At 33.2% G+C, this 12659-nt stretch overlaps 1 protein-coding gene across 16 annotated transcripts in view; it reads left to right on the forward strand.

Annotated features, from left to right (window-relative positions):
* Positions 1-12659, forward strand: part of LOC120779425 (plasma membrane calcium-transporting ATPase 3) — a 273340-nt gene that overhangs the window by 49861 nt on the left and 210820 nt on the right. For 7 of the 16 annotated variants that reach the window (XM_040111640.1, XM_040111630.1, XM_040111632.1 and 4 more), the window contains one exon: positions 166-177. The exons of 6 other annotated variants lie outside the window; for them this stretch is intronic. In XM_040111640.1, coding sequence (XP_039967574.1) covers positions 166-177 — 12 coding nt within the window. Of the gene's footprint in view, positions 1-165; positions 178-278; positions 1251-3630; positions 3744-4035; positions 4514-12659 lie in introns of those variants that run through there. 3 more of the 16 variants (XM_040111634.1, XM_040111636.1, XM_040111637.1) reach the window with 3 other exon arrangements.

A 12659-nucleotide genomic window follows, 5' to 3' on the forward strand; every position in this document is an offset into this window, starting at 1 on the left:
ATAATATATTTAAATAAAATTAATTGCTGTAATAATAATAATAATAATCAATAAATTATATATTAATAACTTGCAATAACAAAATATTAATTATATTAATAACTTGCAAATTATAACGACAATAAAAACTAATTTAAAAATTATTGTCTCCATCCCTCTCAACAGATATCAGTACCGGTAAGAAATGTGTTTATTTGTTTATGACATTAGACGATTGTTTTTGACTTTAATTGTCATCTAATTATGTTCGATTGTCTAATTTTTTTTGCCCTTTTAAGTTAGTTTTCCCAAAAGGCGTTAACTTGCAGACAAATAAAAAATTAAACATACAATTATTAATAAAACTGACACAATGATATTAATGCCAACACTAACGAAAACATTACAAACGAGCAAGATGAACAAGTATAATGAATTACTTAAAAAAGTATATAATATATGCATACATTCCCACACAAAGGGTATTTTAAGCCGAAAATAAATGAAAGTAGATGCAAAAACACGCGTGTAGGCTGATTTTTAATTTTAGTCCAAAAAAAATAGTAAAAACTAAAACTTTTAATTCCAATTACAATACAGTTAAAATCATACATCGCGTAAATATTATATTGTAGTAGATAAACAAATCGTAATTAAGTTATTTTAATTTGTAGGCGCGGTTAGAAGAAAATTTATTAGAAAACTGATTTATTTCTTTGACTTTGCTCCTCTTGCCGTTGCTACTATGCAAGCTATCAGCTTCTTGTGTGCTAAGCTGTAGTGTGCTTCACCTTTGCTCGTTTTTTTAATATTTACGTTTGAGTATTTATTATAAAACTCTTGCCCATTATTACTTTTTTTTTTAAATAATTGTCAAAAGTTAATAATTGAGAAATTTGTAATCGAAACAATTTTTAATGTGTGATGTTCAACGAATATTTAGAACTAAGTGTGTCTGTCACTCCTCTTACTTACTCCCCTCTCTGTGTGCACAAATCAGTTAAAAATGGGGAATGTGTACATTACGGTGGCCGTTATTTCCAAAATTGATTGTTTTGTGTTTTTTTGTAAACGCCATCTGAAGTTTCAGGTAAAAATAAGGATCGTAAACAAGCATTTTCAATTGAAACTACATACATATGTCTAAGTATATTTTTTTCCAATGTACAAATATGTATGGCGGATTTTTTGATATTTTGAATAAAATAAGTAAGCTTACAACTGTGAAAAAGGGATATTCTAATTCGAAATTTTCCCCTTCACGAAAAAAATATTAATAATTTTTTGCATACAATTTTTTTCTTTTTATCAGAATCTCGCTTTCAACTATTTGGAAAAATATCTCGTTTCATATATTTGGTAGGATATTGAATCAATTTGATTTGTGTTTTTTTAATAATAATAATAATAATATTTTGTTGTATCTTATTGTTTTTCATGGACTTTTGACGATGGATATATATAAACACCCTGAACATTCATACAAATGGTTTATAGATTTATCATTGGTGTATCATGGTTTATGTATCAATACAGTACATTTGATACTTAACTTCAACCGCGATTTCAATTGAAGATAAAGGACTTGTTTATTGTTGGATTCTTTTTTAGGGCAAAAATTGAAACTTTAAGGCGCGTTTACAAAAAAAAAACAACTCGGGGAAATAATGAACACCCTGATGCATTATGGGTGGATTACAATTTGTATTTGTTGGGAAAAATACAATTATTCCTAACAGTTTTCAGTTGAAACAAGTAACAGTATAATTATTTAGAATATTAGTAGTTAGTGCGTATTATTTATGGAGCTATCTTGTCCTAATTTCGGTAGTGTTGAAAATTTCTATGTTGGCAATTTACGTGGACGTTCCGAAAAATATTTAGCTTGCAATGGAGAAAGGAAAACGATCCACTAATTCGACATAGAAAAGCTCCATCTCCAAGTAGGACAGCCTTCGCCTTCTTCGTAGGACGAAGTATACACAAGTACAGTCACGCTATGCACTGTGGTAGTAGTTTTAGAGGCACCAGGGCATGGGCTATTCAAAACCAACGTACGAGTACGTTGGAACTCGTTAAACCAATTTCTGACGATCGTCAACAAAGGAGAAGGTGTATATAAGGACTGTCCCGTAAAAAATTGACCCTTTTATTCCTTAAGATTATGACGTAACTGTTTATGGCATTAGTCTCAATGGGGACTTGTTTTTTTCTCTATAATCTGACGATTAACAAAATATATAACATTTGGTGTCAACACTTCAAACTATTAAGATGTCTAGCAATCAAGAAAAAATGCGCGAATTGGTTTTGTCCATTTACCTGGAAAATCCAGAATTAAAATATTCAGTTATAGCTAAAAAAAAACTGGAGCATCGGAAAGTACTATTAAAAGGGTTGTTTCGAATTACAAAAAGGGTGTACCTACTATACGAAAAAAAGGTTCAGGTAGAAAAGCAGGTGCAGAAGGAAATTTGGCAAAAAGAGTGAAGGAAGTTTTTAAGCAGAATCCCAACACTTCAGTATGAGATGTTGCTGTTAAAGCAGGTACCTCTAAAAGTACTGTACAAAGGATAAAGAGTGATAGTAAGCTAAAGACATATAGAGTTCAAAGAGTGCCAGGTCGTTCCGATGAAAAGCAATTGGTTGCTCAAAAACGAGCTCGAAATTTGTATGAAGGATACCTAACAAAATTTGACTGTTGCGTGATGGACGACGAAACCTACGTTAAGGCAGATTTCAAACAGTTACCGGGGCAAGAATATTATACCTGTATGAAGAAGGGGCAAGTACAGAGAAAATTTAAGGAAAAGAAAATGACCAAATTTCCCAAGCAGTATATGGTTTGGCAAGCGATATGTACTTGCGGTTTGAGAACCAGTTTTTTTGTAACCCAGACCACAATCAATTAAAAAATTTATATTAGCGAGTGCCTTCAAAAACGTCTTTTGCCATTTATTCGCGAACATGAGGGTACTGTAATGTTCTGGCCTGATTAAGCAACCTCTCACTATTCTACAGCTACCATGGAGTGGTATGAAAGCAATAATGTCAATATTGTTCCAAGAAAAGCGAATCCACCTAATTGCCCAGAGCTTCGACCTATTGAGAGATATTGAGCTCTAATGAAATCGAATCTCCGGAAGAGTAAAGGTACTGCAAAAAATTTACAAGATTTTAGAAATAAGTGGCGAAGGTCGTACGGTACTATGGATGAAAACACTGTACAAAACATAATGATGGGCCTTAAAAAAAAGTAAGACATTTTTACAGAAAAAAAAAAATTTGTTAAATGTTATTTATAATTTGTAATCTCTATAGTACTCATTAATAAGAAATAAAACAAGACTTTGAAAAAATTCTTTGCTTTTCTTGTTATTAATGAAAAACGAAGGGTCAATTTTTTACGGGACAGTCCTTATTTCCGTTTCTCTAAAATCTTTTGAAACGGTAGACCTATTTGGCTGAAAACAGCACAGGGGCTAAATAATAATTTTTTGACAAAACTTTGGAAATGTTAGACCTATTTGGCTGAAAACAGTAGGGCCTAAATAATAATTTTTTGACCATACGTATATATCATATATGTTTACGACAACGTATGTATATTGTCACCCAAAATGCAAAGTAACGTAACATCTCTTTCATTAGCGGTTAGGTGTAATCAGAGGCAAAAGGCTATACCAGTGCGATAATTTCATAAAATCGATTGTTTTTTCTTTTTCGATAGTCGGTAAGTTCGTATCTTGAATAATTTTTGAATGGCAGCGTTCTAAAGAGCGACCGCTCGCATGTATAAATAGGATACTTGAAATTTTAAACGCGTTCATCTCGAAAAGATATTTTTTCAAAATTGAGTATTCCTGAATATATTTACTATAAAATGACCTAAGATCTTTTTGATTGGTTAAAAATAAACGACAATTTTTTACTTAAAAAACGATTTTTTTCTGAACTACGTCATTTTGTTAATTTTTGATATTTGTCCAAAATCGTAGGTCATTGTATAGGAAATATCTTCAACTTTAATAACCTTTTTGAATTTTTTTGTTTCAGCTACTCATTCGGCTGGAATCGTGTCAGCAATTGGGGAACTTTTTTTTAACACTTCCGAAAGCAGCATATAACTCCGTTATTTTCAATATTTTTGGAAAAAAAATTTAAAATATAACTGAAAATACACATTAATATGTACAAAGAACTTCAAAAAATTCTATAAAGTACTTTCTTTTAAAAAATTCACTAAAATCGCCTAATTTTTTCATGGGTTACACTGGTATAGCGTCTTAAAAAAGGCAATTTTAAATAAGGTTTCGACTTGACTTCAGGGAAGTTTGAAAATAAAATTGTAATTAAAAAAATTACCAGTTCGAAAAACATAGTTTTGAGAAAAAACGCACGAGAATCATTTGCTAATTATCGAATAACTTAACAATCTATTTATTTAAAATTTCTTATTACCATGGAAACCATAAGTTAACATGAGAAGGAAAAACGATATGAAATAAAAATTGCTCAGATTGAAACATGTATATATGTACATAGCAGAAACTTATTTTTTAACATATACATAAGTGGTAGGTATAATTAATCGCAATCAATATCTATATACATATGTATCTCGAATTTTTGGTGGTACGTTGTTTTGGATTTTAGGTGTCGATATGCGAAAAGTATTTTATATTTATCTTCGTTACAACTCCACACCCAACTCTCTATAATATATAAACTTACACCAATTTTTTAATCTAAAAGTGTTTAAAAAGTATTGTGAACTTTGAATTTTCGTTGGCTCCGTTTAATCGATTATGACGACAAGGTCTGCCATTTTTAATTTTTTATTTTGAAAACGGTTTTGATTGAACGCGCTTTGATTCGCCTTTGATTTTTGCATATTTCAAAAAATGGATCAAAGAAATGCATAAAATTTTGAGTGAAAAACAAAATTAAGTGCGCGGACGGATTCCGAATATTGACTGTGGCGTATGGTGAAGCTACCTTGTATAAAAAAAATGCTTTTCGGTGGTATAAAATGTTCTCAGAGGGTCGACAAGAATATTTGGCAGACCTGACCCCTGTGATTTTTTGTACCCAAAACTAAAGTGGCCCATGATTATAGCTATATTGAGGTATGATTGAGAAGTTAAAACTGCATCGAAGGAGGAGCTAAATAAGATCACAAAAAAAATGTTTAAGTGCTTTGAGGACTGAAAAAAAACGCTGGCAGAAGTGCGATATATCTGGGGGTGATTACTTTGAAGGGGCAAAATAGGTATTCGTGAATAAATAAAAACTTTCTAAAGAAATACAAAATTCGTGATACTTTTTGAACAAACCTCGCAAATTGTCTTGCTTGATATTTTAGGAGGTTGGGTGTTGCTTTTGTAATCTGAAGAGATGTGCTTCTTCACATTAATATTAAAAGTAAAAGGAAAACCTGTCAAACCTCCCTGCGAGTACTATACGAGAAAGTATGCATGTTTGGAAAAAATATTTAAAAAGAAGTTCAAATTCTTAATATAAATTGATAATTAACAATGTAATCATACTAAAATAGGAAACAATAATTACAATTGTTTGCATAGTATTACTTAATAATTTAACTGTTGTACTATAGTGGGTGGGGCCGCGTCGAGATTGTATATCAACGTTACCATCAGAATCGCAATCAACAAAAAACTTTATAATTTGCAACACAATTTTAATGTTTAGTTTGAATTGCTATTATTAACTGAATAAAGAGTCAACTGAAAGGTAATAGTTTATAATTGGAATAATTGATTTTTCTAATTTTACTGGTACTATAAATTATTAAATTTAAGAAAATGTAATTGTGTTGATATATACCATATTTTATATACATATTTATACGTAACGATTCTATTTAATTTGATTATATCTATATATTTAAATACTTTAGTTTTGCATGTATGTAAATGTCTGATTGGAATCCCATCAGTTCGAAAATTTTTGAAATTACTGTTTATTGTTTCACATATGTACATATATGTACATGTAAATGTACAAGGGTAATTGATATGTACAGTTATAGCTATAATCACGATAACAATATTGAACTACCGCTATGAAATGAAGATGCTATAATTAACATATTCTAATAGTTAGATTGAGATAAACAGAATAAGAATAATGCTTAGTTTAGGCTAGGGTTAGGTTAGGTTAGACGGCTGATCAATGATCGCACGTGGACTGGTTCGGTTACAGATTGGCAAAACGCTTAGTAGCCAATACAAATTTGCATAGGCGCTTAATTTCAACACCCGCCAGTTCGGTGGGATGTTTAAAGTTATTCGCTCCTAAGTGTATAAGTCTTGACCTCCCAATGGCGGGACAGTCAAGAAGGAAGTGTTGAGCTGTTTCTACCTCATCTTCTTCCAAACAGCTTTTGCAGACGGCGTCTGGTAAGATTCCCAATCTTACAGCATGTACGGCAATAGGGCAATGGCAGGGCTAGCCATACATAGGGAAAAGAGATCCCTAGATCAGCTGCGATTAATCTTGAGCCAAAAGCTTTTGGGACTGCAAAAGTGCCGATGGTGGCCCAGCGTTGGCCAAGCTTCCGCAAAGCCCAGCTATCCAGTAGTAGAACACAAGAGGATGCGGGAGCATCGACCCGCTCCCATCCTACCGATAATGTTTCTAAGTTGCCTTTCCTTGCTAGCTCATCAGCTTTTCAATTACCTGCAACTCCGCTATGGCCCGGCATCTATACCAGTCTTATCACAAGTCCACTCGATGCTGTTGATAGCGATGTTAGGCAGTCTTCGACCAACTCTGAACGCACCGTAAATGAGTTCAAGGTGATGGTCACTTCTCTAAAGGAGGCCGCACTCCGGAGCAGCAAATCTACTGCAATAGTCAGGAAGTCTGAAACTAGAGTTGATAGAGAGCTCCCGACAGTAAGCCCCTCCACCAACCTTCTCCCCAAGCCTTGGCCCATCCGTAAAGAAGCTCGCTGCCCCTCTCCTCCAACGGCTTCTTCCCAGCCATAGCTTCCGGTATATGGGCAGAGAAGGAGCCGCCAGAGTTCGGTTTGGCGACTCCATCATCCAGATGATCCGGTATGCAGTCAAAGTGTTTGAGGATATCGGAGTGTTTAGATATGCGTTCTTTTAAGGGGCTATACCAGTGTGACGCATGAAAAATTAGGCGATTTTCGTGAATTTTTTTAAAAGAAAGTACTAGATTGAATGTTTCGACGTTCTATGGACGTAATAAAGTATATTCTTAGCTATATTAAAATTTATTTTTTTTTAGAAAAATATTGAAAAATAATAAAAAGTGCCTCAACTGCTGGCATGATTCCGGTCGAATGAGTAGCTAAAACAAAAAAATTCAAAATGTTTATTGACAATTTTCAACCAATCAAAAAGGTGGTAGTCCATTGTACATATAGTAAATGTATTCATCTATACCCAGTCTTAATTTGAAATCGATTTCACTTATATACATATGTATGTTTGCACCTCTGACATTAAAAAACTATTCAAGATACGACCTTGCCGATTTCACAGGATATTTTTCAATATATAAACTATCTAAAAAGAAAAAAAAAAAAAAAATTTTTTTGAAAGTGTCACACTGGTATAGCCCCTTAAGAATTCAGATTCTCTGAGTCTAATAGCCACCTTCGCGGTCATACACCTTCCGGCGATGTCCACGGGTATTATGTTCAAAATGGCGTTAAATGCTACGGTTGTAGTGGACCTTAGTGCACCACATATGCTGATGAGCGCAGCCCGTTGAACGCTCACGAGTTGAACGCTCATGAGTAGTAGTCTTCTCTAAAGCCCTCCACCACATAAAAACTCGATAGAACATAATTGGCTTGACTATGGTGTCATAGAGCCAGAGAACAACAGTCGCTGAGAGGCCCCATCTCTTGCCAATGGCTCCTCTGCAGCAGTATAGGCCTTTTTTGTTCTCTCTTCGATATTCGGCTTCCATGAAAGCTTCCTATCCAGGATGAGCCTTAGATATTTCACTGTATCCGCCGGTTGCAGGCGAATGTCTCCCTTTAGCGACAGCGGTGCCACCGGGATCTTATATCTTTTGTGAATAAAACCATTTCGGTTTTACTTGGGTTGGTGAGACCACTGACCGCCTAGATTGTTACGACGTTGAGATACCCCTGCGTCAACTCGTACACGGTTCTAAGGAACTTTCCTTTAACAATAAGTGCTACATCGTCTGCATAAGCAATCAACTGACAGCCAAGATCCTCGAGTTTTTTGAGTAAGTCGTTAACGATCAGGATCCATAAAAGAGGAGAGAGATCTCCACCCTGTGGGGTATCCCTACTCACACTTCGTCGTGCGCGAGCGTTGCCCCATTCCGTTTCAATCACTCTGTTGCACAGACAGACTGAGAACGAGGTGTTTGAGGTTTGATTCAACCCTAAAACCGTCTAGAGTAGTGATGACTGCCTCTGGCAGGACATTGTTGGAAGCTCCCTCGATATCAAGGAAGGTCCCAACAGCGAAATCCTTAACCCTAATGGCTTCCTCAAGCCATAACACGACAGTATGCAGGGCAGTATCCATTGACTTGCCTTTATGATAAGCATGTTGGGCTTCTGATAGATAATCCCTAGGAATGCGCCTCCTTAATGCTTAGCTTATGTTCAAACAATTTTTTTTTTTCGCTCCATTGCCATACACCGACTTTTTTACAAATTGTACGTTTGGCTAAGGTTTTAAATTTGGAAAATACACTTTAACTAAGAACTAATTTGTAAATAAGATCATACTCTTAATATATAACTACTGTCTAACTAAATGCCACGCCTTCTTGTGAACTCTGTCTGTGTAAAATATATACAAATTTATATGAGCAACACAAATTTCAACCAATTTACTATAACTATTGGATGATATTGTAATATTCCAGTTGTCTCATAATGAGAGATTTACACGAGCGATTGTTTTTTGAATTCTAGCAGTGCAGAAACTGAACTGAGTAATACAAATATGGAATGATTGGTTTGGGCGAGAAATAATTGTAAATCGAGTTTACAAAGTTTCATATTGGAAGAAGCGATAGGAAGATTTAAAAATAGTTATAGTATGTTTAATTCGGTAATTATATAAGAAGTATCTTAAGTTAGCTTTCGTAACTTGTCTTGAACTCAAAAATATTTCTAGTTCTAATTTTGTTGAAATGTGGAAAGTTCCCTTGCAAATGATTATTGCTACAGTCAGGTTTTTGAAAACGCGGTTGGTAGCCACATATTTTTTACTAAGATTGTTTCTAAATAATGTTCTCTTACTATTTAAATCTTGAAAACAGTTTTGAGTTTTATGTATGTATGTACATATAATATTTTCTATTATCAACACGGTTTCCATGATGTTTTGTCTTTTTGTTAGCTTCATGTGATGTGTTGCGTAAATTAAATATAGATTTGCATACAAAAGCACTCATACTCTCAATACTTGATTGCCAAAAACATACATACATCATATTATTCAAGTTTTTTTTATGTCTATATACATATATAGCCATATTTACAGTTTACAGAGAATAAATGCGTTAGGTGTACGTGTGATTTGTTGACACTAAAAATTATAATCCCCATCGATAACAATACGAAAATATTTATAAATCCTACAACTAGAAATTCAGTAAACGGCTATATTTTTATAACATATACAGTAGACCAATAAAGTTTACATATGTATACCTAGTTCTATTAAATTACGACACGTTTATTTGTTTCAAAATGAATAAATTTTGTGTATTTTTCTATCCATTTCAATATATGTATATTTAGCATTAAATATAGCATATCAAAATATTGTTTTTTTATACAAATAAAAAAAATTAATGCTAAAGCTTAAAATGCGCCTAATCCATATCAAAAAAGGTTACGTACACCAATGATTATTTATATATATCAAAAGTAATTACAATAGTTTTACCGGTTTTTGGATCATCGACTTAGTGGGTCAAAATATGCGGAAATAATACTAGAAATCGAGTGGGGAGCATACGTCGACGTCTAGAGACAATAATTGCAACAAAATGTAGGCCAAAAACCGGTAAAACTATTGTAATTACTTTTGATTTATATAAATAATCATTGGTGTACGTAAACTTTTTTGATATGGATTAGGCGCATTTTAAGCTTCCGCATTAATTTTTTTTATTTGAAATAAAAAAAAAAAAATATTTTGATATGCTATATTTAATGTTAAATATACATATCCTGAAATGGATAGAAAAAAACACAAAATTTATTAATTTTGAAACAAAAAAACGTGTCGTAATTTAATTGAACTAGGTGTATGTAAACTTTATTGGTCCACTGTATACTCAAACTTATTACATCGTATGCATGAAAGAAACTACTTAATAATGAAAATTAAACTTTATATATAACCATTAATTCGATACAAATACTTACTTATGTATTTCAAATAGATCAGCCCTGGTCTTTCATTTTTCTTTACTTTGTTTTGTTTTCAACTTTCTACATTCTTATAAAATATATTTAAGATATATGTTTTATATGTATATTAAAAACACTTCTACTATGATGGTATGTGATGCTTTTTTCTCTCAGCAATGAATTGTTAGTCACTATTTTTTAATTTGCACATTTTCTCTAAAAGTGAATGGATATATTCGAATATTTACGACTATAATAGCATATTTATAATTTGGATTAAAGACAACATGTTAATAAAATTCAAAATTATAACAAGAAGATAACACGATTAGGTCTAAAACAAAGTATTTCGTACATATCTCTTAAAAGCTGTTTCGCATCATCCTAGCATTGGAAACGTTTGGGGTAAATTTCTCTATGCTTTCTACACCCTCTGCAAAGACTCTAGATACGTTATTAAGATTCAGCAATTTTGTATCAGGGCCACTGGATAAAGTATATCCGATCTTCTAAACGTGCTGAAACATTATGCCGCTCATACGTAGAAGCTGTTCCGGACTTAATAAGCATTCTCAGATCTACTACTGTCTTAATAGCATAAGGTTTAAGGATCCAAACGGATTAGAAAACGAAACTCCACTACTTTTGGCTTTGTATAACTGAATAACAAAGCTGAAGTTTGTCGTGAAGTAACTTTGAAAGTTACATGTTAATGCATTTTCTTACTCATATCAATAAGACTCTAAAGTAAATTCAGAAAAAATTCGAAGTATTTTGTGGCCACTGAAATTATTGCTTAAAGCACATTGGCCGACTTTGGAAAGCAAGCAACGAAAAATATAAAAAACCGTTCTCAACTATAAAGTTTGGTTTAATAATTTCAGTTTTTTTACCTGAGAAATTAAAAAATACAATATCTTAACACCGTTAGAAAAATAATGTTCACAATAAAAACGATTAATTAATTCCTTAGAGCTTTCGTCGAATTGATTAATATGTACTTAACTATATATGTACATACATATGTCTATTAAATATGTCGACGTGACGATTTACCATATTTCTCATTTATGACGTTAGATGTAAAAACTTAGCATCATTAAAAAAATTGGGCTCGACTAGACTAGATAGACATTAAAAAAGCATCAATAACTTTAAAATATGTCAATGTTAGTTGCACAGGTCGTACCCCACAGTTGAATACCATATATCCACATTGACCTTACATATAACCGCTCTGTATGATATACTTGAAGTAGTTGCCAAGGCTATATTTTGAGTTTTTTATTTAAAAGCCAGTTTATTTTGTTTGATATGTATGTACATATGTTTTCTAATAACGCCTAGATAAGGTAAATTTTAATGGAAAAATTTTTGGTCTTGGTGAAAATATACATACATATGTTAACATGCTTACACTTTTGTTCAGCCGTCGTGTGCCTAAGTAATATTTCTGAACAGTACTCCCTATGCTCGAATGCTCGAATGCTTTTTTGTTTTCAGTTATATATTCTTGCAACCTGTTGCAACAGAGTATAATAGATTTGCTAGCCTAACGGTTGTACGTATCATCTAAAACAAAGCGAGATAGATATAGGGCTATATATGTATATATCAATGATCAGGATGACGAGAAAAGCTGAGAGCGGGTGACTGTTTGCCTGTCCGTTCGTCCGTTCGAGTTGTAACCTGAGTAAAAATTGAGATATCTTTATGAAACTTGGTATGCGGTCCAAAAATATGTCGAACGAGTGTTTTAGCTCGTTGGCCGGTATGGCCGCCAGTATGCCGGTGCAAGCCTTTTGAATTGCCTCTACGTCTGCATAACGCTTTCCTTTCATGAGCAAATGCATTTTTCCGAAAAGGAAGAAGAAGACATATCAGTTGAAAACGGGGAATGGTTAATGTGTAAAATGTGATTTTTTGTCAAATAATCGGTCACAAGCCTCGATCGATGAGAGCAATTTTTGGTCGTCAGTCAATTTGTGCAGAACAAACCGTCCACACACCTTTCGTAAGCCCAAATGTTCGGTCAAAATGCAATAGGCAATTATCGCCATAAACTTGTTTCATCAATCGAAACAAAATTTAATGTTGGCTCTTTGTTTCAAACTCATTTTCGCACCGATAACATAAACATACTGTCACTTAAAACGCAATAACTTCACTTCCAATCGATGAAATGTAATGCAATTCTCACTGGACAATCGATAAAGATAACAGATTCTAACGCACCAGTCAACATATAGACGGTGCCACCAAAGGGCAC

Source organism: Bactrocera tryoni, unplaced genomic scaffold, assembly GCF_016617805.1.
Source record: "Bactrocera tryoni isolate S06 unplaced genomic scaffold, CSIRO_BtryS06_freeze2 scaffold_11, whole genome shotgun sequence".
Classification (NCBI taxonomy): Eukaryota; Metazoa; Arthropoda; class Insecta; order Diptera; family Tephritidae; genus Bactrocera; species Bactrocera tryoni.